This window comes from Camelina sativa, chromosome 10, assembly GCF_030686135.1.
Source record: "Camelina sativa cultivar CO46 ecotype springtype chromosome 10, ASM3068613v1".
NCBI classification, from domain to species: domain Eukaryota; kingdom Viridiplantae; phylum Streptophyta; class Magnoliopsida; order Brassicales; family Brassicaceae; genus Camelina; species Camelina sativa.
Window position 1 is genome coordinate 12,405,094 of NC_141889.1, and position 25,587 is coordinate 12,430,680.

The 25,587-nt window shown below is 33.9% G+C and overlaps 3 protein-coding genes and 1 long non-coding RNA gene across 28 annotated transcripts; 2 read left to right on the forward strand and 2 right to left on the reverse strand.

Annotated features, from left to right (window-relative positions):
* LOC104718796 (epoxide hydrolase 3) lies at window positions 1–2,141 on the forward strand. The gene is made up of 3 exons (XM_010436601.3): window positions 1–731; window positions 1,068–1,297; window positions 1,738–2,141. Exons 1-3 carry the CDS (start codon window positions 213–215, stop codon window positions 1,982–1,984), a joined length of 996 nt encoding a protein of 331 aa, XP_010434903.1. The 5' UTR covers window positions 1–212; the 3' UTR covers window positions 1,985–2,141.
* Window positions 2,142–2,760: 619 nt separating this feature from the next.
* On the forward strand, window positions 2,761–9,196 carry LOC147936046 (uncharacterized). Of its 25 annotated transcripts, none has more exons than XR_015568074.1 (8): window positions 2,761–2,915; window positions 3,042–3,169; window positions 3,247–3,488; window positions 3,818–4,094; window positions 5,866–5,939; window positions 6,034–6,109; window positions 8,293–8,435; window positions 8,677–8,982. It is a non-coding gene; the product is annotated as an uncharacterized LOC147936046 (long non-coding RNA). The 25 variants fall into 25 exon arrangements; XR_015568084.1 differs by having other exon boundaries at window positions 2,789–2,915; window positions 3,263–3,488; window positions 6,034–8,173; window positions 8,966–9,196; XR_015568079.1 differs by having other exon boundaries at window positions 2,789–2,915; window positions 3,263–3,488; window positions 8,966–9,196.
* On the reverse strand, window positions 5,630–7,458 carry LOC104720335 (uncharacterized). The gene is made up of 2 exons (XM_087468274.1): window positions 5,784–7,458; window positions 5,630–5,705 (listed from the first exon to the last, which is right to left on the reverse strand). The coding sequence occupies exon 1, from the start codon at window positions 6,976–6,978 to the stop codon at window positions 5,788–5,790; it is 1,191 nt and encodes a 396-aa protein (XP_087324400.1). The 5' UTR covers window positions 6,979–7,458; the 3' UTR covers window positions 5,630–5,705; window positions 5,784–5,787.
* Window positions 9,197–9,586: 390 nt separating the features above from the next.
* On the reverse strand, window positions 9,587–11,717 carry LOC104718797 (uncharacterized; the record flags this gene model as incomplete). Its single annotated transcript, XM_010436602.3, has 8 exons — window positions 9,587–10,101; window positions 10,188–10,314; window positions 10,418–10,575; window positions 10,656–10,764; window positions 10,848–10,929; window positions 10,999–11,123; window positions 11,208–11,334; window positions 11,429–11,717. Coding segments are annotated over 8 exons (1,065 nt in total), but the record flags the coding sequence as incomplete, so codon positions are not given.
* Window positions 11,718–25,587: the final 13,870 nt, after the last annotated feature.

A 25,587-nucleotide genomic window follows, 5' to 3' on the forward strand; every position in this document is an offset into this window, starting at 1 on the left:
GATTCAAATATAATTATAAACACACGAATGTTATATCTTTATCAATACGATTCAAATAAAACAAATGTACATTCGTGTGTTTCACCATTACATTAATACCATATTAAACCGGGTTTAGTTTTAATTGGACCGGTTCGTATGAACATTTCCCCCAAATTTGGGATTTGTATCACTCTTCTAAGTCTTATTCGTCTTCTTCATTACGAATACGAATGGATCTTCTTACGTTTGATCATAGTTTTGTGAAGGTCAATGGAATCACTATGCACGTCGCCGAGAAAAGTCCCTGCGTCTCCGGGAACGGAGCTTTCGACGGAGTTATCTATCGTCATCCGGTGATACTTTTCCTCCACGGGTTCCCAGAACTCTGGTACACGTGGCGGCATCAGATGGTGGCACTCTCGTCGTTAGGATACCGGACCATAGCGCCGGACTTACGGGGTTACGGAGACACCGACGCGCCGGAGAGTGTGGACGCGTACACAAGTCTCCACGTGGTCGGAGATCTGATTGGGTTGATCGACGCAGTGGTCGGAGCTGGTGAGAAAGTGTTCGTGGTGGGACACGATTGGGGCGCAATAATCGCGTGGCATCTCTCTCTTCTTCGACCTGATAGGGTTAGAGCTCTGGTTAACATGAGTGTCGTGTTTGATCCTTGGAATCCTATGAGGAAACCAATCTCCATGTTTCGATCTTTCTATGGAGATGACTACTACATCTGCAGATTTCAGGTTCTTGAATCTTCAATTTGATTCTAATTGAATCTTTTGGTTTGAACATTTCTTGAATTTTGATTCTCATTGAATCTTGGATTTGATTCTAATTCAATCGTTTGGTTTGAACATTTCTTGAATAATTTGATTCTAGTTGACTCTTTGGTTTGAACATTTCAATTGTGTTTGGAGTTTGTTGTTAAACTTGTTAGTAGAAGAGATTGGAACATGAGCTTAGCTGTAAGAGAGTTATGATGAACTATTGGAAGTTTTTCATTAAGTGTAGTGTAGGTGAATGAATAGACCATTAGGAGGACTGTCTCTAACTGGAAGAATGGGGTTTATATGTTGTAGGAATGTGGGGAAATAGAGGCGGAATTTGCTAAAGCTGGCACGGAAAGATCTCTGTTAGAGTTCTTAACATATCGTAGTCCTGGCCCTATTCTCTTACCTAAAGGAAAAAGCTATGATGATCCTATTTCATTACCCTCTTGGCTGACTGATTGTGATGTCAAGTACTATGTGTCTAAGTACGAGAAGAATGGCTTCACTGGACCTGTAAACTACTACCGAAATATGGACCGGTATATTCTCTGCTACTCTCGAATCGCTCTTATGAAACTTGCTTGAATTCATTCAGGACATTGATGCTGCATTTGCATATATATATCTTTGAGCGGTAGTGTTATTCTTGATTCATTAGCCCTGCCCTTTTAAGTGGATTCCTTTAGTCTTTAAGTTAACACTGAAACTGTGTTTAGTATTATTCAGAAGTAAGTAATCCGTTTTGATCAAAGGGTACCAATTGTGATTGTTAACCTTGCTTATAAAGGTCAGCATCATCGAGTGGCCTCTCTGTAATTGTGTGTTTATATAAGTTGGTGACTCTGAACTTTGATTCAGATTTTGCATGATCCGTGTAATCATACTTTCTTACATGAAACTCTGATCAAGATCTCTTAATTTTCCTGCAAGATTCTTGTATGTTAGTGTCACATTTTTTTCTTTTCTTTGCTCATTACAGAACATGGGAGCTGATGGGGTCACTATCAAAAGCTCAAGTGAAAGTTCCGGTTAAGTTCGTAATCGGGGACCAAGATTTGACCTATCACATTCCCGGCACCAAGAAGTACATCCACGATGGCCGGTTTAAGAGCCACGTACCGTTGTTGGACGAAGTTGTGGTAATTGAAGGCGTTGGTCATTTTCTCCATGAGGAAAGGCCTGACGAGATAAGCAAACACATCCACGACTATTTTGGAAGTTTCTAGACCCAAATTGTATATGGAAGAGATTGCAAAAGTAAATTCTAGTCACATAATCACTGTTATATAGTATCATTATTGTTGGAAAGACGAGCAAATTAACAAGCTACACCATATCACAAAGATAAAAAACACTCTTATAATAAGATCTATTTTGAAGAAACTAAAACCGAGAAAAGAAATAAATTTTCGTAAGAAGCTAAACTGTATGTATCTGTTTTGCAACGTTTTTTCAAATATACTAGGGATTATACCGCGCTACGCCCAGTTTTTTTTGTATATTTTATTCTTGAATTATCTTTTGAGGTAATGTTATTTGATGTTATATTTTGTTTTCTGGTTAATGATTTATTTATTTGTTTATATTTGTGTTAGTTACTAACATTAGATTTATAGTTTAATTTATGTTTACAATGTATTTTCATATTTGAGTATTAAGAATTTTCATATTTTGTTGAAATTGTAAGATAATTTTTTTGATGAACATTAGTTTATCATGGTTTTAAATTTGGTATTTATAATTATTAGATTTTTATAAGTGTTTAGTAAAAAAAGACAGAAAATATTTTTTTTTTGGCTTTTGTTAATTTGAAAATTTTGGAAACAGCAATAGGGATGTAAATATCTATATATATATATATATATATATATAAATATCATGGGTCTCCATGAGCATGATGATAGTTAATTGTTTCAAAAGTCTTAATTGAAAAATAAAATTATATTGAATTTCAACTATCTCAATTGCTACATGTGATTTTTTTTTGCATTTTTTTTTTTTTGTATACTCTTACATATGAAAATGTTTATAATTTCAAAAGAGGTCGTCATCATCTTAAGTCTCTCGCACTATCTCTATCTCTTCTTTTCTTTATTGGGTGGGCGATTTATTAAAGGAAACCAGATAATGATGATTTATCATCCATCTACAACAATGGTGATTTTTTGTGCATTTTTTAGTCTCTCTCTTACTCGTCTTCGTAAATTCATATTCACTTTCTGGGTTTCTTTTTTTGCTTTGGTTTTGTGATTTCACTGATACAATTTTTATTTTTGTTTTCAGATTTGAAATTGACCCAAAATTCGCAACTATTTGATTAGGACAACGACAATATGTATCTGATTCCTCCCTCTTAGTAGATTTGCAGACAACAACTTTTATTTGCAGACAACAACAACAGATATAAAAAAGTAAATGTTGCTTTCTCAAAATTCTTTTCAATTGCATCTCTCATCTTAATCGATTGGTATTTGTAATGGTTTCTCAGAATTGAATTGGAACAGGAGCTAAAAGATGGAATCGGATCTGGGGAAGCTCTTTGTTGGTGGAATTTCTTGGGCTACAGATGAAGAAAGGTTAAGCGACTATTTTCGCAACTACGGTGATGTTGAGAAGCTGTGATCATGAGAGATCGTGCCACTGGACGTGCTCGTGTTTTTGGTTTCATTGTTTTCGCTGATCCTTGTGTTGCTGAGAGAGTCATCACGGTCGACAAAGGCATCAACAATGGTAAAAAAATTTCGTTTATTTTCCTTCCGATTACTGAATCTGTGATTTGTTATCTGTAGATTTATCGAAGACAACTGGAGATTGTACAGATAGATTTGATTCTATGTAACGAAACTGAAGCTTTAAATTGGAAATCAAATAGATATGAAAGAGAATAGAAACTTGATGTCATAGCTTGTAGATTATCTCTATGATAGGGTCTACACCATATTACTCCTACATATAGGGCAATTATGGTTTACATACAACCATGGAATTATACACTCATGGTGATAGATGTGTTTGCAATTGAGATTGTTGATATCATTGCGTCCTTTGAATGTTTATAGACAGATGGTGCACTCTTCATTTTCTTCTTCTGCGGTTGGTTGTCTTTTGGAAGTCTCTAGCTCAGCAATAAGGACGTCGGTGTCTAATCTGGAATTGGCATGGAGGTTGTAATTTGTAATTGTCAAAGTTAAAAGAATTGACCTACCTGTTGGAGGTTCTGTCATTCGCACTGCATCAAAGAATTGGATGAACCTTGAAGTCATTCTTGTTGCGTCGTTGTCTTCAATTTCATGATACGATAGAAGATAGATTAGGTTGCTGATCAAGGTTTGCGAGGTAAGTCCTCCACCATTAGGGGTGTAAGGGATGCGTATGCTTATGTCGTTTTGATTCATGTTTGGTCTTCTGATAATGACGGCGATTTCATTGGATGTTTGAATGGTAGTGCTGAAAGTTTGGAATGAAAAAGTAGATATGGGATTTGGGGTATCTGCCATGGCTTTTTTGGTAGCTATTTGGTGTTTTTGTGGTTGCTCTTTGCATCAGTGAGTCTGTTTATTTATACTTGAGTGGAGTCGTTTGGAGTTCTATGGTCGGTTTGGTTATTTGTTTTTTTGTTTCGCATTCCTTGTCCATTCATTGTCCTTAGTTTGTTATTTTCTCAAAATATTGAATGAGTTTTGATGAGGTTAGTGTTATACGTTTCGTACGCTATAGCTACATATTTTAAAAGCTTCTATAGGGAAGCTGATCCGGTTATTTGATAGTCTTGTTGGCTTAAATCAATTACATTATCTTGGTTTAATCTTTTCTCTATGTAGTAGTGCAAAATTTTAATTATGTTTTCGTAATAATGGTTTGTTTTTGTTTTTGAGAGGACGAATCTCAGGTGAGTACTTATGTTTTTGTTTCGGTTTTTTATTACATTTTGTTTTCAATTTATGTTTTGAGGTATTGTTTATTGATGTTATACTTTTTATTTTTTGTTTATTTATGTTTTTATATCATTTTAGAGGTTTACCGTATGTTTGGTTATCATTGTGGGCTTACTGTGAAGTTGTTTTTTGTTTATAGATGGTAAATTGTTTTTAAAACATTTTGTTGTTTAAAGGGCTGAAGCCCATTTTACTTTAAACAGTCTGTAGGCCTTTTTTTGAATTTTGTTTGTCGTGTTTTAATGTTGTTTCTTGCTTTTGTTTGCACCAAAGCTGTATTGAGTTCCTGATTTAGTTTTTTGTTATTTTTTGTTGAAAATGTTTTATTTAGTTTTGCTTTTTGTGTTCTCAGATCCTGTATTCGGAGTAGACTTAATAGAAAGGAGATATTCTCGGGCATGTTTTATTATTTTTGTATTTTTGTCCTTTGAGATTTGGATTTGGTGGAGTTGAATCTGGTTCATATGGGGTTGTTATATATATAAATTATGTCCATGTGTCTCGGTTGTTTGAATTAAACTAAACATGTCTACGGTTGTTTGAAAGTGTAGTTGGAGCTGGGGAATTATGAATAAGTTGTTATTTGGAAAATGTATGTATGCGTTGGGTTTTATGTTTAATCACGCTTGAGATAGTCTAGAGAACACATAATGGGAGAATAAAGAGAATGTTGTTAAGTTTCGTTTACAGAAAAATGTAGTTCGACTTGGTGGTATGGTTGACTGTAAAGATGTATGATTACTCCCTATCCTTCCTTTTGTGATTCTATACTTGTAGCTCTTATTCACTCATCTACTTTCCACCTTTTTTTTACTTGCTTGTGGTTGTTCCTGCGAGTGGGAGTTGATTTTATTTGGTTTGCATTGAGATTCTCCTCTTATGAGTAGGTATGAACATATTGATATTTATGTTTCTCAAAAAGTTATTTGAAAATACCTCTATGTTGGTGTTTCAGTTATGCTGCTCCATCTTGTTTGATTGTAATGTGTTCAAGTGCGATTTGATGGCATGCCTGTGTATTATGGTAGACTGTTAGGTTGACGATTCATAGTTTTTTAATTAAAATAAGTGTGTTATGTAGTTTTCTAACCTTGTTATTTCTGGATATCTTTGAAGATTTCTTGATAGACGATGTTTCTGAATCCATCTTTCTTTGCATCTTCTTCTTGTAGAATGGTTAGGCCTTCTGGAGATGTTACTCTTGATAGAGCAACGTATAGTTGGCCATGGCTGAAGACTGGTCTGGGTAAGTAGAGTAGAACTGATTTCAAACTTTGACCCCAACTTTTGTTTATTGTCATTGCGTAACATACGCGTACTGGAAATTGCCTTCTCCGCAGTGTGAAAGGGTGGTCTGAAATCGGTGGGGACAAAATTATCCTTGGTAGCAGGACTTTATTTCCAACGTGTGTACCAGTGAGTATTTCTCCTTCAATGACTTGGTCTCCCAGTTTTGTGACTATTAGCCTCGTTCCGTTGCATAGACCTTCTTTTTGATTAATGTTCCTCATGAGCATTATAGGGACGCCAAGTTTTAAACTTAACTTATATTTCGGCATGCCTGGATACTCTAGCGAGTTTAAGTACTCCATAGGGTATGATGCTTCATAGTCTGCACCGATTGTATCTGCCTTGCGGATGTTGTCATAGCTGAAATAATCCTTTAACTTTCCTTCTACTTCTGCTAACATGTATGCATTAATCTCATCCACTGTTTCGTTCCTTGGAGTTAAAATAGCTTTTTCTGTTAGGGCTTCTGTTATGCTTTGAAGGTCGTTTTGGGGCTTTCTTGTTGTTTGAGAAATTTGTTGCAGTGGATGTCCAGTAGGTTCCAGAAGAAAGCTGTTTCCAATGATCACTTGTTGTCCTTCGTCATTCTTATTTCCCTTGTTATGATCGCACTCTCGGGCTGTTCCATCGCCTACACTTAGCAACCATGTAGCAAAACCTGTTTCTGAATGGTGTAGTCTCATGTTTTTTTCTAAGTGATATATGTTGCATGCCTCCCATATATATGACTTGTGTATAGACGCTAGAACTGTATCTGTTCGTGTCCCATGTGTGATTACTGGAAGAATTTGACGGAAATCTCCGCCAAGTAGCACCGTTTTCCCACCAAACATTTTCTCGCTAGCTGTTGAATCTTCTGTAGACATCAAATCTCTTAGTGTTCTATCTAGAGCTTCAAACGCATGTCGATGAGACATTGGTGCTTCGTCCCAGATGATCAAATCTGTTTTTAGAAGCAATTCTGCTAGCATTGTATTTGGCCTGATATCACACATTAAATCTTCTGTAAGATTTAGTGGTATCTTAAATCTTGAATGTGTTGTTCTACCACCTGGTAATAGCAATGCTCAAATCCTACTGGGTCTTCTGTTTTGATTGGCAGTTCAGCTGATATTATCGAATTAATTTCAGCCGTTGTTGGTATCTTGGAGGTTTCATCCAACCATAGAAGAATATGTGCATGTGGCAATCCTCTTTTTTGAAACTCGATTGTGTGTTACACTGCAAAATTATTAACAGTGGTATATTGTCATCACAAATTTTAGGGAATATATTAACTTTGTTACTTACCTGCAACACATGGGGTGAAAAATGTCCCTTTCTCGAGGTCTTTAAGAAATTGTTTGAGTTTCATTTGGAAAACGCGACATTCAACATCAGGGCGTTCATTACCTGAAACCTCGCCATAAGTTGCTAGATGGTCCTTTATTTCCTTCCAGTTTGGGTTTGCTGTCATGGTAATGAACAAACTTGGATTCCCATATATCCGACAAATTGCCATTGCATCATTATATTTCTCTATCATGTACCGAGGGCCTCCTGTAAAACTGGACGGTAGGATTATCCTTTTCCCTATTTTTTTACCATTTGTATCTCCTTTACCCACTGCATGGAAGACATTGTTGTATAAGTCTGCTCTTAGTTGGTCTGTATTGTTCTTTACCCATCGAAGTCTCTCTTGTTCTATAGATGTATATGCATCAACTATATATTGGTGTAGGAGGCGGCCTCCTTTGATCAGTGTCAATCCTTCTCTGAGTCTTGTTTGGATTTGGTAAGCGTAGTATTCTCTTATACTGATGAAGCTTCTCCTGCGTTCCCCTACCTGTGTAACTGCATGTGGTATTTCAGTATGGTACCCAAATTCTCCATATGGGAATAACAACGGGTAGTGTAAACTCATGAGCAAAGGGTGATCATCCTTTATTTGTTGTAGGTTGTTTGACTGTAACTCCAAGACAATATCTTTGTGACCAATATTGTTTGTGAAATCGCCTACTATTAATCCAGCAACCTCTGGAATATTAGGCGATCATATTGTTTCCCTTTTCCTTTTTTATCAACCAAATGTAGGCGCAACTCTTCAACATTTGTTTCTTTGAATCGGTCTCGTGCTTTCCGGAAAAACATGCACAAGCAATTATATTCGTCTAACATTGCAACCAAACCTGCAACTATGTCTTCCTTTAGGTCTGCAGTTGAGCCTCCTCCTGACACAGTTTTGATACGGTTTGATAGAGGAAATAAGTTTTAAAGATATGTACCTTTGTTCCTTCTTTGTGACTGTGGTGTGTTTTTTCTGGTGGCAGGTTTTTTGTAGTTGCTGCTTGAAGAACTTTCACCGATCAGTTGAGCAGATGATTGCCGTTGTTTTCGATCCCATCGTTTAGAAAGCATGATTGCTTTCCTCATAGAGCGTGCGGTGTTGTAACTGGATGTCTATCAAATCAAGGTATTATGAAATTTGAATATTGAGAAAATCCTTTTCTACTTTTTTAATTTTTGACATCTGTAGGTGAATAAGTTTGGCTGTTGTGGTTTAGGGTTACCAATTTTGCAGCAGCTGATGCATCCACCTGTATTTCAGAATATATGCATTTCGATTAGAATAGAGTTGATTGGCCGTTGTTTTTGTTGGTAAAGTTTAATTAGGGCATTACAATGATAACCAATGGTTGCTGGTGTTCCTGCAGGTATTGGCAAGTGTTTGGGCCGGCGTGGTCGTTTTGTTTGCCCTGTGAGAAAAGAATTAGTAGGGTTTGGAATGATTATGGTGTAGTATTTTCTTGCATATTTGAAGTTGAAAGATATTTGGTGGATTGAAGCTTACCATGTAGTTGGTCGATGGAGTCTGTTTCTTCACGTTGTCTCTTTTTGTTATTTGCATTACGCATTGTTCGATCTATTTGCAAAGTTAGGCAAAACCTGCAAACATACAATAGAGTTCAGAGTTTGTAAAACTATCTTCTTAATGCTTTGCAGTCTATAACTTTTGAGAAGGAGAATGGTCTTATTAGCATGAATATAAATGTACTGTTGGGATGGATATTGCGGAGAGCGAAGGAAGTGGGATTTTAAGGCTTTTGTGTTTCTGTTTGTTTGTTTTTCTCGTGAGAGAATATATTTGAACAGATGTGTCACTTTCCGTTAGTCAGGACTGTAACTGTGTAGAATGAATGTGAAATTTAATTAAGAGTGGGGTAGATTTTATTATTGTTCATTGTACGTTTCTCTTACTTTCAATCGTTTGGATTACACAACCTCATAAGGCTGACTGAGCGAGTCTAATTCTGTTTTTGGTGGGTTTTTTTTTCATGTAATTGGGAGTAATTTTAATGATTTGGGACTGTTTATGAGTTTGGCCTTTTTTTAAAGACGTTTATCATTTTAAGGTTTTATAAAATTTGTTTTTTTCGTAATGTTAAGATTTATTTGTGCAGAGTTATATCGATTAAGTAGTATCTAATTCATTTTAGTGAGTGAAATAGAATTTTAAACTACTTTATGTAGTATCTGAACTCTTGTGGTTGTTCTAAACACAGACTTGTGAGTGTGGCTCTTCTCTACACAGACGCAAAGTAGAAAAGCGAAGTTGGATCTTACTTTGTAATGGTAAACTATAGACTTAGATTAAATGCGAGACTCAAATGGTAATAAGAAGCAAAAGTTTTAGACGATAAGTGGAAGAGAAGTGTAGACTTTGAAATAAGCAGGAAATAGAAAACTCATTAATAAAAGCTGGCGGGGTTTGCACGTCAAGGGTATTATGAGATTTGGTCACAGATTTAGGTGTTGTGGCGTTGGCGTTTCTCGGTCTTGTTGTTATTGTTGTCTTCCAGTTGTAAGCGCTCAACATTCTTCTTCGACTTTCCACTTGAAGCATTTGTAGGTTGTTCGGGTTCCTTTCCTCCCATATCTCCTCCAATGTCTTTCTCAGATGCCTTGCTATGGATGTTAATATTATCCTCCATTATACGGTTGACAGTGAAGGTTTGACGGGTTGCCCGAAAATTGTATTCTGTCAGCTTAACCTGAAATTTGCATGAGCGACCAACAATGTCTAGGATACATTATGGTGTCTTCTTGCTAAATTTTCCAGAGTCGTCAGTATCATCACCCTAGTAATAATATGGTAAAATGGTTAGCAGTTGGTTTATGGTTTTCTATTTTCCTCTTTGTTTGGTAAATTATCTGAAATAATTACCTCAGGGAATTCAAGTGAGAAAACTTTTGCAGCTCTTCTTCCGATAAAGTGTAACCCTTCACGGTCGAAAATGACAAAGGTTGCGACGTCATTGTTGGCATCAGAGACTAATACTTCGAAACAGTACCTGTACAGACATTCGTAAGTGACGTGAAGGGTTTAGATTAGTAAATAGACTTCCCACAATATGGTGGAGATGTGGATGTTGTGTTTAAAATAACTGGAAATACCTTAGCATCCCAACCTTGTTAGGTTTGTTACAAGTTGTGCAAATCAATGTAGTGTCTGATTCTTCCAACATTGTATTGCAGTAGGTGCAAGAAACATAATTCCACCCAAATTCGCCAAGTATCTTGATGATGGTGACGGAGCATACAAAGTTTATTTTCTGTTTTACTTTTTTGGTTAGAGGTATTTGAAGGGTAAGTGAAGTGAGGTACCACAGTTTTGACAGAGTTTAATAGGTACCTGTGGGATTTCCTTTTCGATAAACTCATTAAGCTCATTTATAGTCAATGTTTCAAGCTTGGTTATGGCGGTGGATGAGCTCCCAAAAGCTAGATCTTGTTCACTTAACCTGATGATTGAGTAGGTTTTTTTACAAAAGTAGTGGATGAACGTGTATTGTGAGAAATTGTAAGAGTAAGTGTATAGACATACCATGTTATAAACTCTGAGGTTTCAGCAATGTCGGCGTCGAAGAAGACGCGAGAAGCAGATGTTGAGCTAAGTGTGACAGCACCTACGTAGAAGATGGTGTAAGTTAGCTGGTTATTTTTGGTAGTTTAGAAGTGTCATATAGATTGTGTACCTCCCAAAAATTTTGCATTGGCAGTGGTGAGGAGCAGAACATTTGGTTTTGACTCATGGGCATTCCATCTTGAACGGAAATTTGCAGCAATGATATCCCATAGATAAATACAAATTGTGTCGCCACTGTTAAGTAATAGCTTGTAAAGAGTCAGTTGGGAATTATTTGATCAACATCATTTACAAAAATTAAAGTATGTGAGACCGTACTCTCTCATGAGGAGGTGCAAGAAGATTCTGTCCTTAGACTTCCCGTTGGCAGTTCTTGGTGCTTCAACATTTGTAGTAGTGTCTTGTAAATTGTCCCCAGTGATGAGACGAATTTGGCCAATGACATCTACAAATTAAACAACATACAACAATCAGATTAAGAATAAGATGTTTAAATCATACAATTTAAATTATGTTTAAGAAGAGAAAGTGTTTCTTACCATAAAGATCACCGTTTCTGTCAACTATGGCTGCAAAATCATTGAAAGGTCGGAGCCTAAATTTCTGAGAAACAATTTTGTCGTTTCCTTTAGTAACTTCTTGCAATTCGGTTTGATTGGAGAAAGATATGCCGTATTTGTGATCAGAAACTTTGAAAAGTTTCTTGCACGGACTGATGATGAATTTGTTGATGGTGTAGACTGAATTAGCTTTGAGGGAGTCTTCATACCGACTGATTCTGTTTGCAGGTATGAAGGCTTGGATTGTTGTTGCCTGGTGGGAATTGTGGGATTAAGCAAATGGTTTTTTTTTGTAATAAATCGTAGATTGCGCAAGGACATTAGAGATTTCATTACATACATTTTCATCTATCAGTAACAGTTCTAGACCAATGAGAAGGTTGCCTCTAGTGTGATTGCGAGCCTCCCAGAAGTGGATTAACCTGAATAGAACTTCTTCTTTGCAGAAAGTGTCTTCAAGGGTGTCGAATGTTTTTTTTTTTTTTTTCTGCAGGGATGGAGATAGATGCTGATGCCATGGTTGGTTTTGAAGGTTGTTTGACAAAGTTGTAGTGGTGATGGTTTCATTACGGCGACGGTGGTTTTATAGGGTATGGGAAGTGAAGATAACAATGGGATTATGATGGTCATTCAAGTGTAAGGAGAGTGGGCAATGAAGTACGGTTAGTGGAAACGGTGGTCTTCATTGGAGGCTCTAGGAAGCTGAATAGATTTGAGATGGTGGCTGTTAATTGCTTAAAGTAGGGTTTTACGCAGAGAAGAGAAGAAGATGAACAGCTTTCAATGATGATGATTGCAGAAATTGTGTAATTGTAAATGTAATGTGGGCATAAGCCCACTAATCTTAATTGGATCTAAAAGGCCAATATATCTCATTCGAGATTGAGTGGGATTTTTTCTTTTTTAATTAGTTGTGGAAGCACAATTGATTATATTTAAGTTTTAATTATTAAAGTTTTTCAGTAAACAGAAATTGAAGGCATAGAGGAATTAGATTTGAGAACTGCTGAGGTGGATTCTCCTAAGAACTTTTTATTTTGCTTAGGTGTACACTCTTAGAGAGCTCAAATTGTCTCTTTTATTAGTAGTAATATATATATTTGTCAAAGTAATTGAATAACATGATTCAGTAATAGTATTATATTAACATCTTTATGCGTTAAATAATGTATATTTATCATGAACCATTAGAAATCATGAATTCAATAACTATTAATTTCTTGAATTATATAACAAAAATATCATGAACAGTATTTTTTTTTTTAATCGCCACATTAGTTTCTTCTTTTTCTAAATCCCACAACATCAATGTAAAATGAGGAAATTACATTTTCTTTATGGCACACCATTTGAGAAGTTATCGGAATATACATAGATTATTGTTAACTTAAAAAAACCAAAAAAATTTGCAAACTAGATTATTGTTTGTGTATTGTGTTTGCAAACACAATAATCTATAATTCATATAACTTTAGGAATCAAAGTTGAAATGAAATTTGTAACTTAAAAAAAAACCTAACTGTTACACTACCAAAGTGATTTCCGTTTGTAAACCTAATTCCCTAAGATTTGGTTTTATTTTATGATGCAACAAAATAAAATAAAAAACTTATATTAGAAATTAAATTATTTTCAAGTAATCATTTGTCAGACATCATGATGACTTATAGTTTTGTACCGAATTTGGTCGTTTATAATTGTTAGTGGATGAGTTTTTTTGTCCAGAAATATGTTTATATTCTCATCTAACAAGTTTATTTTGCTTAATCCCGTATATTTATCATACACGTATGAGAGCTTCTGATTTTTTTTTCTTTGTAAACAAGCCTATAAGTGACAACCAATTCACGTAAAATTATAACAAATTTTATTGGGAAATAGATAAACTTGAGTGATAATGATGATGTTAAATCACACATATAAAACACTTTTAAAAAATTACATATAAAGAAATATTTTAATATAATTAAATATATAAAAATTGTGTTAATGTATTTCGATGTCCTCACATATAAGATGTTTGATATTTAATTTTATTTTGTTGCTACATATAGCATATTCTCATTTTATTATGTAATTTTTATATTTAGATAGTATGAATGAATTAAATTAATGTTCTCATATTGGTATATATATATCTTCAATTTAATAAATATAAAATGAACTGATTTAGTTTTCTCATCCTGCAAAAAAATAAATAGAGTTAAGAAAGACCTATTCACAAATCATGTATTAGAGATATGAGATTCGAAAGAAAAAAATATATATACCTTATTTTCATAACTTAGTCCATCAATAAAATAAAACGTGTTAATCTCAAATATTTACCAGAAATTAATGTATGCAACATATGTGCATAACCTTAGCAATGTCTTATCTTCAAATATATCATTTTCATACATCATGATGACTTATAATTTTGTCCATATTTTGGTCGTTTGTAAGTGGGAGTGATGGATGGAGTTTTTTTTGTTTTGTCTAGAAATGTGTTAATATTCTCATCTAACAAGTTTATTTTGCTAAATCTCATATAGATATCATACACATTTGAGATTTTTTTTTCTTTTTTCTTTTATTTGTAAACAAGCATATAAGTAACAACTAATTCACATGAATTATTACAGATTTCATCGGAAAATAGATGAAGATATTTTATTTTGGTTTTTTTTGCTTCTTTGCTTATCATTTTACTGAATTATTCTAATTTTTTTATAAATTCTTTTGGTTTAGGCTCCGATGTTTGTATGACAGAATTTTGCATTCAAGTGGGTAGGAAGGATCCATACTGCAATCAATTGCTAGACTCATAAAATTGACAGAATTGATGTTTTTATATTCATAATCATTTTCGGATATTTTCTAGGCGGATCAGTGATATAATGGGACCTAAATCTCAATTTCCATCAGTAAAGAATATCTCAAAATTGGAAATATTGTGAGTGTTCGAGTAGAATTTATTATGTCTTACAAGACAACGGGAAAATTAGAAATAAATTTGAAGCTAAAACTTACCAAACTGATACTACGTTATGATCATATTCAAACAAATACATTGTCTTCTTCTTTTTTTCTTTGATCATACATAATTCTCGAAGAATTGGTTTTGTCTCTGAATGTAAATATATAAATTTACTTTATGTTGGAAACTATATTAAAAGATGACATGTTTCTAATTTAGTAGAGCATATAATTTTTACATTTTTCCTGGTTGGATCCTAATTGTTTTTATTTCATTTGGCAGATTTTTTTGCTTTTTCCCTATTTTTAGAAGGTTTTGATCGATTCGTCCAATTTAGGGTTGGAAAGTTTATGACAAAATTATCTGGAGAATATATCGTAAAAAGAAAAGCTACATAAGACTTTCCGTAGGGGCACCAAAGCATATATGTTCTTCACCATGTTCGCACCCACCTCTAATGTCAAGAATGTTATCGTGTTGTGCTTATATGGAGAATTAAAGGAGTTTGTCTTGTTTGGTTTTATAAAAAAATTCAAAAACATTTTATATTTTGAAAGGGAGGGTGTAATAGTTAATGGAATATCATGCAAAACAATAATTAAGCTATATACTATAACATTAAGATAAAAATTCTTAAAACTATATTGGATGGAGGTGGTGTTGTAAAAAGAAATAAAGATATAATGACTATCCTAAAACGAAATTAACAAAATTGGTAATGAAAGAAAGTGGTGGCTCTAATTCTTCGCTTGATTCGAAGGTCTTCGGAGTCGGGTTCAATACAAAGCAGTTATGCAAACATTATTCTTTGTCCGGTGCACAGTATTCGATCGTTTCAACTCTGTTTTTAATTTAGGTGCATCAGTTATATTTATCTTGTTTTCACGTTTTCACCTAAATAAAAAACAGAGTTGATAATCAATACAATAAAAAAATTTTGTTTTTGACACCTCAGCTTTTGTAAGGAGCTGACACCTCAATTAAAATGAGCAACCTATCAAATTATAACGATTAATACATGTCAGTTTATATTCTGCTTATCTGTCAATATTTAAAATCTTAAAAAGAAATTAAAACCCACTATAGAAGAGGCCCATTAACAGAACTTTTAAAACATTTTATCAAAGTTTTTTTTTCCAAGAATATTGTTTCTGTATTGATTTGTAGTTACGACAGAGGAAATTATATTTTTTTTTCTTGGATCTGATTATAGTAGATCTCTTACTATATAGTTTTGTAAATCCACTCTTTTTCTATTTCTCACCTTATAAATCATCGCCGTTGGAATAAAAAAAGAGAGGCATGCATAAGGCAATCATGGACTTACGTCTTTGCGGTCATCTTTGAGTATTCGAAGACGGGAACAAAGCTCGGAAAATTGTTCACTAGCTCAAAAGAAATGTATAGGAATCGTTCACTAAATTAGAGAAATATTAAAAAATTGAATCGGAGACTTGTTTCATTCTGACGGCGGAAGGACGGATCTAAGGCATCATGGGGTGGGGCACGTGCCCCACATGACGTTAAAATTTATTTATGTAATTAGCTAATATTATTATACCTTACCTCGGTTGGTTAAAGTGTGCCCCATGCTAATTGCCACGTGCCAAGTCCGAATCCCTTTTTTGCAATCCGATAAAATAATAATATAATACTTTTTTTGAAATCCTAATTAAAAATATAGTTCCATAAATATTATTAAATTAATAATGATATAAAATAAATATATATCTAAGAAAATTTAGCGAAATATGACTAAATTTTTGTTTGTTTATTCTTGAATTTGCATTCTTGTTTGAGTTTATCTATAATATTTCTCATTGTATCAAAAACTTTTGGTGTTGTTTTCTCAAATTGCATTAAAATATTATGGAACGTCCTAAACGCGATAGTTGCTTCGTTACATGTAATTAGTTCTAAAGATACCGTAATATCTTCTTGGATTTAATCATGAAGGATAGTAACAGCGATTTATTCTAAACTCTGAACTTCTATACAATTATCATTTTCACCTAAATAATCCAATAAACTATTGACATCCATTATATTAGAATAGCTTCCGTAAATGTCAAGTGCTATCATAAAATTGGACTTTGCTTCATTATTTCTAAATGTTGTTGCTATCATATGTGTTGTCTTTTGTGGTTACTCTTAAACTCATCGTATGATCAATTGCACTAATTGACTCCATGAAACCTATCTTTTAATACCAAAACTGAACATTTTCTTTTTAACAATTTTTACAATGTATATGAGTTATTAAAACTCTAGAGACAACACCAAGGAGATTTGTTTTTGATAAACTATCAACAATATATTTTCTTGAAAAGTACCCTAATGTTCTTTTCCTTCTAGATGTGGTTTTTAAAATGGTAATATAAAATCATGAAAAATACAATTTATAATTTTGTTTTTAATTAAATATGTAATTTTATTTTAAAATGAAGACAGAACTTGTCTTTTTAGACAATAGAATGTAAGATTAGAAAATTTCCACCAAAAAGAAAAAAAAGTTTAGAAAAGAAAAAAACATATGGTAGTTTTCAAAATATATACCTTAGATAAGGGGGAGATAAGGTATGATATATATGATATACTCCCTCCATTATAAAATATAAGATATTTAACTATAAACACGCATATTAAAAAATGTCTACTTTTAAAAAGTTTAACCAATCATAAACAAGACTTCATTAAACAGATAATAAAATATAAAATTAATCTAAAAGTTGTTTAGAAAGTTGAAAACATCTTATATTATGAAACAAAATAAAACTTCTAAAAGATCTTATATTATGAAACAGAGAAAGTATATGTTTTTGTTTTTTGGTAGGAGAATAAAAACTATAGGTTTAGTGGAATGTATTTAACCTGGTGGGTATAAAATAAGATAAAAATAACTTCATAATTGCCATGGGTTAGTTCTATTAAGGTTTGATAGTAGAGTGATCATAGTAACCAACATTTTATATAGTCAATGTTTGCATAATGAATAACTTAATTTGGTAACAAATATATAACGGATGTGCAAATGATTTGAGTCATAGTGTGTAATGTTTTTAAGATATTTAGCTTTGGTTCGGTTGTACCGATAAACCCTACAAGATAATTAACATAAAGATCCATGTAATATAAGGATCAATTACAAGTTTTAAAATAACCTGTCAAAATAGAAAAAAATATTAAATTATATTTATTGAAAAAAAACTATACCTATATTTTTTTTGGTCAACAAAAAACTATATTTTATTATTGCAACATCACCTTTCTCATTAATTAGATATTAATGTAGAGAAAAAGAGCTTATAATTATATTTACAATATCTAATTACATAAATATAATAATTCAAGAAGTTAAAGCTATCAAAAATTGAAGTAAAGAGAAACATTAAACTTTTTTAAAAAATTATTAAAAGATAAAAGAAAAATCATTTAAAATTTTAAACCTATATATATATGAAATAAAAAATATATAAAAAAAAAAACACATGCGGTGTAGCGCGGGTTTAACTTAGTTAAATATAATAGATAGATGGTAGTGAATTGTGATGAAGTACAAGCGCAAAAGCTTTATATACTTACATTGATGCACACCAAAGAGGGAAAATAAAATTACGCAGACTAGACCTAACCGTAACAATAATGACATTTGTGATCGATTCTTTCTCCCTATACATATATATATCGTCTCATACGGATATGGTAATCTCGTTAAGAAAAAATGTAACATATGCAAATTCTACTAACAAAAAGACATTTATAATCGAACATACGCATTTAGAATTCAAAATAATTAAGGAAGAATATAAACCGGTGACAACTTTTGGCGGCTTAAGATCTATGGGAGAGTTTGATACTTTCCGATAATTAGGGAAAAAAATGGAAGTCTATGAATTGAAATGTAAATGAACATATACTTTGTAAAGAAAACGAAGGAAGTTTCTATCGCCCAGATTTCTCAAACTCAAATACGATACATATAATTGTTCTAGTCACATAATCAAGGTTTATATACAATTATTATTGGAAAACAAGCAAATATATAAGCTACATGCTACCATATTATTAAGATGAAAACGCTCTTCCGAACGAATTTGGTAATTATAAAGATATAACGATCATCCTAAAACAAAAATATATTAACTTTCTTAAGAAAAATAAACAAATTATATTGATGGCACTAATCCTTTTGCTTACACCGTTTCTTCTCGGAATTGAGTGTATGGCTAGCTGATTCAATGTCGGGCATATATACAAACAACTTTCTTTATTTGTCCCATGAACAGTGGTCGTGGTTTTTCGAATGTATAGCAATGAAGTCTATGAATCCGACATGTAAATGAACATATGCATTTTTAGAAAGATGATGCAAATTATAGCTAAGTAAGATAGAGGAAAGGCCTGACTGAGAGAATATCTTCAGCCTTATTTACACAGGCCTCATGCCTAACTGAGTGAGAGAATATCCTCATTAGATATACACGAGTTTTAGAGCCGAGTGTTCAAGTCATATAAGTATCACTACAAGAAAACAAACCTTTTACAATGGAAGAATTCATAGCAAATCTCTCGCAAATAGGCAAAAACGACGAAATTGCGAGGAACACACTTTCCTCGTAAATCGCTTCTCGCAAATTGGTTAACGTCGCAAATCCCTCGCAAACTTTGCGATGGCTTTGCAACATTTATTTTCGTCGCAACCAGCTGAGGTTTGAATTATGAATTATTCATTTTGTAATTATGATTATTTTTTAATTATGCAAATTGATTATGATTAATTTCTAATTTTGAAAACTAAAATTCATAATTAGCCAAAAAAAACTTTGAATTAAAACTGAAATTAAACTTGTAAATTACAAAATATTGTTAAAATTACATAAACATAATAACATAAGTTCAAAACATAAATTCAAACACAAGTACAAGTTCTCTAAGTTGGTCTCGTGAAATTGAAGAATAAGAGACCCTAAGCTGGTCTCGTGATACCTCCTGCTCCGGTCTCAGGTTCGGTATCTCCTGCTCTGGTATCATTAGTGGCATCAGTCTCAGGTCGGGGAAATCTTGCAGCAAATTCAGGGTCCTTCTCAGATAGATAATCGAAGTAGGCATCGTAGCAATGCATCTTCTGAGTATTTTGTTGCAACTTCAATGCATAATCTTCTAACTGAGTAGACTGACTCGCAAGAACAGCTTCGGCCTGAGAAAGCTTCTCAGCTAGAATGAATGGATCTTCAGTCGGAGTAGGCGTGAGAACAACTTGAGCTGAAGATGCTTCAGTTTGCATAGTACCGACTCTATATATCCTATTTTCTTCTTCGGAGCAACCTGCAAACAACAAAAAACAGAGACACAATGTAAAGTTCAAAGATATGAAACAAAACACAATGTAAAGTTCGGTTCTTCATACTAACTGACAATCCGCCAGAAGCACTACTCTCTATATTGTCCACTAAGCATAGCCCAGTTTCAGCCTCAGTTATCCTCGATGACACTTCATGGTATACCTTCTCAGATAATCCATCCACAAACGACCCATCAGGTTTCCTATGAGTAGTATCTTCTAGGACTTTCAAGAAATTAGGAAGTGCCTCACCAGTCATCTCTGACTTAACAAAGATATGAAACAACAAAGTATTAGACTAAAGCAAGAATTTATAAGTAATTGTACTAAATAACTAACTTAACATACCTACATGTTTTCGTGCACGAGCTTTAAAGGAGGTCTGACTAGACCGGTGTTTATGCATTCCAGTGCCATCAGGATCACTGTATCGAGCATTTCGACTATTGATACTTTTTTCCTCAGATTTTGGTTCACACCAAAACTTGACCAAGCCGTCCCATACTGTAGGATCAAGCCACCGCGGTTTTGCATCATCACCTTTTACTCTCCACTTAGACTTCCACCGAGACACTTGATCAATCATTCGGGTCTTCAACTTGCTTTCAAACTCGGCTCGAACTCTCCCATTGATGGACTGGTCCTAGTTATATGTTTGCTTGTAAAAACATAACATGAATCAAAATCAGAAGCAAGTAAGTAAAAACAAAATCTGTAATTTAAACACATCCCATCAACAAACATTTAACTTACCGCAAACGTTTCAAACCACCGGTTTACAACCGCACATGGTGTTTGGGTCCAATTGGCATGAGCTCCTTTGAAATCTCTTTCAAAGATGGCTCGAACAGTAGCAGCAACCGAAGGATTCTGGTCAAACCTACAAAACACAAGAAAAAGGGATTGAGGATCAATGAAAATATATCTAAAAAATTAGACAACCCTAACTACATTCTTACCATAGAGTACCCAGAGGGCATTTAGGGTCCAGTTTCTTTAAGCTAGCACGACCGGGACTTGCAAGTAGCTCTTCCAAAGTAAAAAAAAAAAAGAGATCTGAGGAGACTCATCGTTGACACGCGAAGTCGATTTCTGTGGTGGAAGATGATCTTCCACCGCCGGTGAGGTTCCTTGACGATTCTCTTGGATCACTGGTGAGGTACCTTGCGAGGAGACGGGAGAAGCTACCATTGGAGCAGAGGCAAAAGAAGGTAACCTTCGAGAAGGGATGGGAGGAGATAACCCTTGAGAAGATATAAATCTTCTGTAAACGTTTTGGCTCCCAGAATGATTTTGGTTCTCTTGTGAAGACATCTAAAAAACAAGTCCAAAAAAACTAAATTAAAACTCTTGAGAAGATATCTAAAAAAACAATTCCAAAAACTAAATTAAAACCCTCAAATTCGATATAATTAGAACCCCAAAAGCAAATTAGATTAAATCCCTAAATTCGAATTAGGTAAAAACTCTAAAATTGATATAATTAGAACCCTAAAACCAAATTAGATTAAAATCATAAATTTGAGTTAGGTTAAAACCCTAAAATTGTAATTCGAAACCCTAAAATTGAAATACATAAAATCCCTAAATCGAATTCGAAACCCAAAATCGAATAAGAAACCCAAAATCGAATTCAAAACCCAAAAATTGAAATAAAAACCCTAAAATTGAAATAAAACCCCTAAATCAAATTCGAAACCCAAAATTGAATCTGAAACCCAAAAATTGAAATAAAAACCCTAAAATTGAAATAAAAACCCTAAAATTGAAATAAAAACCCTAAATCGAAACCCTACATAGATTGATCTAAAAAACAACAGAATTAGAGAGAGGAGGAGGAGATTAGCCGGAGAAGGGATGAGAGGAGGAGTAGACTAACCAGAGAAGGGATGGGAGGAGGAGTAGACAACCGGAGAAGAGATGAGAGGAGGAGTAGACAACCGGAGAAGAGAAGAGAGGAGGAGTAGACAACCGGAGAAGGGATGAGAGGAAAAGTAGACAACCGGAGAAAGGATGGGAGGAGGAGTAGACAACTGGAGAAAGGATGAGAGGAGGAGTAGACAACCGGAGAAGAATGAAATCGGAAGAAGAAGAAACCAAAGAAGAGAACTGTTTAGGGTTTGTCGGCTGCGAGTGTTGGTTTGAGCTTCGCTCAAACTAGGTTTTTTACTTATATAGGAAATTAATGGCGTCGCAATTCCAATGCAAAATTTGCTAGGGATTTAATAGAGTCCCTCGCAAAAGCATCGCAAACAATAATTAATATAAATTTTCATATTTAGAGTTTTTTGCGACCAAATTGCGAGGGAACGTAGCAGATCCCTCGCAAAGTCTTTAGGGTTTAGGATTTGCAATTGTCATTAGTGCCCTATCTTTGATTATGAATCTTGAATTATATCATTTTAATCATTATTAGTAATGTAATTAGTCTTCAGGGTTAAGGTTCAAGGGTTTAAAGTTTTTATTTGCGAGGGAATTGCTATGTTTTGAGTAGTTTGCGATGGATTTACGATTAATTTGCTATGCGTCTAGCAAATTAGTCGCAAACCTTGAATATCTAATTTGTAAAAACCATCAAAATAATTTGAAAAAATTAGTCAAATAAACTTACAAATATATTATAAGGTCCAATGGTGCCATCATACTCTTTTCTATCATCAAATTTTTCAAAATTGTCCAATTTTGCATCTTACTCCAAACATGATAATGTTCTAAACTATATCACATATATGTTCATTACATTGAGACAAATATTTGCCAAATTGTCCAACTCTCCAACAATTTTGTGTTGCACTGCTATCTTTGATTATAAGTCTTGGATTCATCTTTTTAATCATTAATAATAATGTAATTAGTCTTTAGGTTTTAGGGTTAAGGGTTAAGGGTTTAGGGATGTTATTTGCGAGGGAATTGCTATGTATTGAGTACTTTGCAATGGATTTGCGACGAATTTGTTATGGGTCTAGCAAATCAGTCGCAAATTTGTCGCAAACCTTGAATATCTAATTTGTAAAAACCATCAAAATAATTTTTAAAAATTAGTCAAATTAACTTTCAAGTATATTATAAGGTCCAATGGTGTCATCATACTCTTTTCTATCATCAAACTTTCCAAAATTTTCCAATTTTGCATCTTACTCTAAACATGATGATCATCTACCCTATATCACATATATGTTCATTACATTGAGACAAATATTTGCCAAATTGTATAATTCTCCAAAAATTTTGTGTTGCACTGCTATCTTTGATTATAAGTCTTGGATTCATCTTTTTAATCATTAATAATAATGTAATTAATCTTTAGGGTTTAGGATTAAGGGTTAAGGGTTTAGGGTTTTAATTTGCGAGGGAATTGCTATGTTTTGAGTAATTAGCCATGGATTTGCGACGAATTTGCTATGGGTCTAGCAAATCAATCGCGAATATGTCGCAAACCTAGAATATCTAATTTGTAAAAACCATCAAAATAATTTAAAAGTTAGTAAATTCACCTTATGAACACATTCAAATGTATTTCAGAATAATTATATTAAGTTTTGTAATATTTATAAAAAAATCATTATCCTAACTTTGCAATGGATTTGCTATGGCTTTCGCAATTCATTCGTAAATGCCTCACAATTGAGCAGCAGATTTGCGACGACTGAGTTCCTCGAAAATTTGCGAGGGATGTGCTATGGTTTTTTTATTTCTCGTAAATCTCTTGTAAATCTACCGCAAATTTGCGAGAGCTGTCTTCCGTCGCAACGTGTCCTCGCAAAAGGACCCCCCCCCAGAACTGAGTTCTTTCGTTCTCTTCTTTTTCTTATGGGAAAACTTCTTCGTCAAGCCCCTTGAATAGATAGGATAGAATTAGTGCGCTTGAAAGAGATTCATTTCCTTACTTCTTCATTCTAATTCATTTACTTCCCATCGCTCGAAAGAAAGAGGGTTTGGAGTTAATTACAAGCTGGACTAAGACTGAAATGAAGGAACCAGATGGAGGCTGATGCAACGGATAGGAGTTATGCTTTTTGGAAATGAGGATTAGCAATCATTCGATAGTTTGGATGCCGCTTTCACACTAGTAAAAGATATCCACGCAAGGAAAGAAAATGCCCCGCCGGAAGAAAAGTAATTAAGTTAAAGAGTGTCGGTTTGGGGTGAGGCTTACTCCTCGACCAAAAGAATTGGAAAAAAGCAAGACTAACAAGTAGAGGTGGTTTTTTACTAAGCCAAAAAAAGGTTTGATTCCACCTCAACTGAAAGAGAGTCAGTAGCAGAACTTAACTAAGCAGCTGCGGAGTTTCGCTCAGTCTAATCTAAGTAGCTAGGCTAAGAGTCAGACAGTAGGCTTCCGGTAGGGACAGGGATCGGGTGGCCTGACTGGCTCAACTAATTAGTAGAGGAGGAACTTGAGTTACTCGACCACTCAAAAGAGGAACGAAGGTACTCGACCAAAGAAAAGGTTAGAACCTGCTCGGCCGACTAAAGCTAAAGGGATAGGGGAAAGAAAACTGCTTGAATAACTAGTGGGTTACTACTCGATCGACTAAAACAGATCGACTAAAACAGAAGTCAGGGAAAAAAACCACCATCATACTGTCTTTTCCCTTAAAGAAAGTAAGGCATCCCAAGGCAGGGAAGGAATCTGAACCAAGGAAGGATTCTGCTGGAGCTGCAGTCTCGGAGTTTCAAACTGACCTTTACGCACTGACGTGACTCTTCCACTTGTTTTCTTGTAGTGTATAACCATTTTAAGATAAATTTTCATTGGAAAAGCAAAATGAGTAAAAAAAGGCTCTTAAACCTATGTTAAGGAGGGGATTTAATTAAGTGGTACTATTAAAAACAAGAAAAAATTGGTAACTGTTAAAGACCTAAATAACTATCCTAAAATGCAAAATAAGAAATTGCCATAAGAAAACTAGACAAAATTGGTAGCCCTAATTCTTTGCTTGCTCCGTTTGTCGCATGGGTCGCGTTTATTGGCGGGCCGTAAAGCTTGGTGCAACCACCAAAACATTCATCTTTACTGAAGAAGCAGTCGCTGGAGTCTTTGATGCAGCAATAACAGTAGAGTAAATCGGTGCATAATCGTCGCACACACGTTATATTCATTAGGTTTATCTTGTTATCTTCGAAAGCCTCGTTAACGTTTCTACCTATAAAAGAAAACAGTAATTAGACGTTATTATAATATAAGTAGAGAGTTATGAGCTAAAGCAAAACTATACTTACATTCATGCCCACCAAAGAGAGAAACGAAGATTATGCAAAGTATAGCAAAGTGTGTTAACAACATTGTGAACGATTTTTTTGTTAAACAAGTTTTTTTTTCTCTCTTTTTTTTTTTTGATGTGAGCTATGATACTTCTATCCCTGTACATGTGTATATATACATATGGTTATCTCAATAAAAATGTAAAATGCTCATTCCGTTAAGGTATCATAAAGAAAATGGAAAATTAAAATCTATGGAGAGTTTGGTAACTTTCCAATATTTAGAGGAAAAAAATGTTACCTCGACATGTAAATAAATAGGGGTAAAACTGGAATTTATTTTTCGTTAATAAATCGTAAGTAGGAAAATGACAACATTTAATTCTTGAGGTATTAAATGACACATTTTTATTAATCTGGATATTATTCTTCCAACCAAAAAAGACCAGTATTAAACGTCCAAATTTAAAATAGATGAGGTATTTTTTGGCTTTTTTTCCAAACTTCAAAAGGGATTGAATATTAATATTTAGGAATATTACTTAGTTAACGGTGTAATTGCGAAATTGCCATTTAACAGCTTTGGGGGGTTAAATATGGTAATTTCATTAAAAATGTTAAATTTGTTTTGAT

Excerpts from the sequence above, each read along its gene's own strand:
- LOC104718796 (XM_010436601.3), top strand. The coding sequence starts at position 213 with ATGGATCTTCTTACGTTTGATCATAGTTTTGTGAAGGTCAATGGAATC. Across the intron at positions 732-1,067 it reads ACTACATCTGCAGATTTCAG|GAATGTGGGGAAATAGAGGC; the intron begins GTTCTTGAATCT and ends TATATGTTGTAG. Across the intron at positions 1,298-1,737 it reads TACTACCGAAATATGGACCG|AACATGGGAGCTGATGGGGT; the intron begins GTATATTCTCTG and ends TGCTCATTACAG.
- LOC104720335 (XM_087468274.1), bottom strand. The coding sequence starts at position 6,978 with ATGTGTGATATCAGGCCAAATACAATGCTAGCAGAATTGCTTCTAAAA.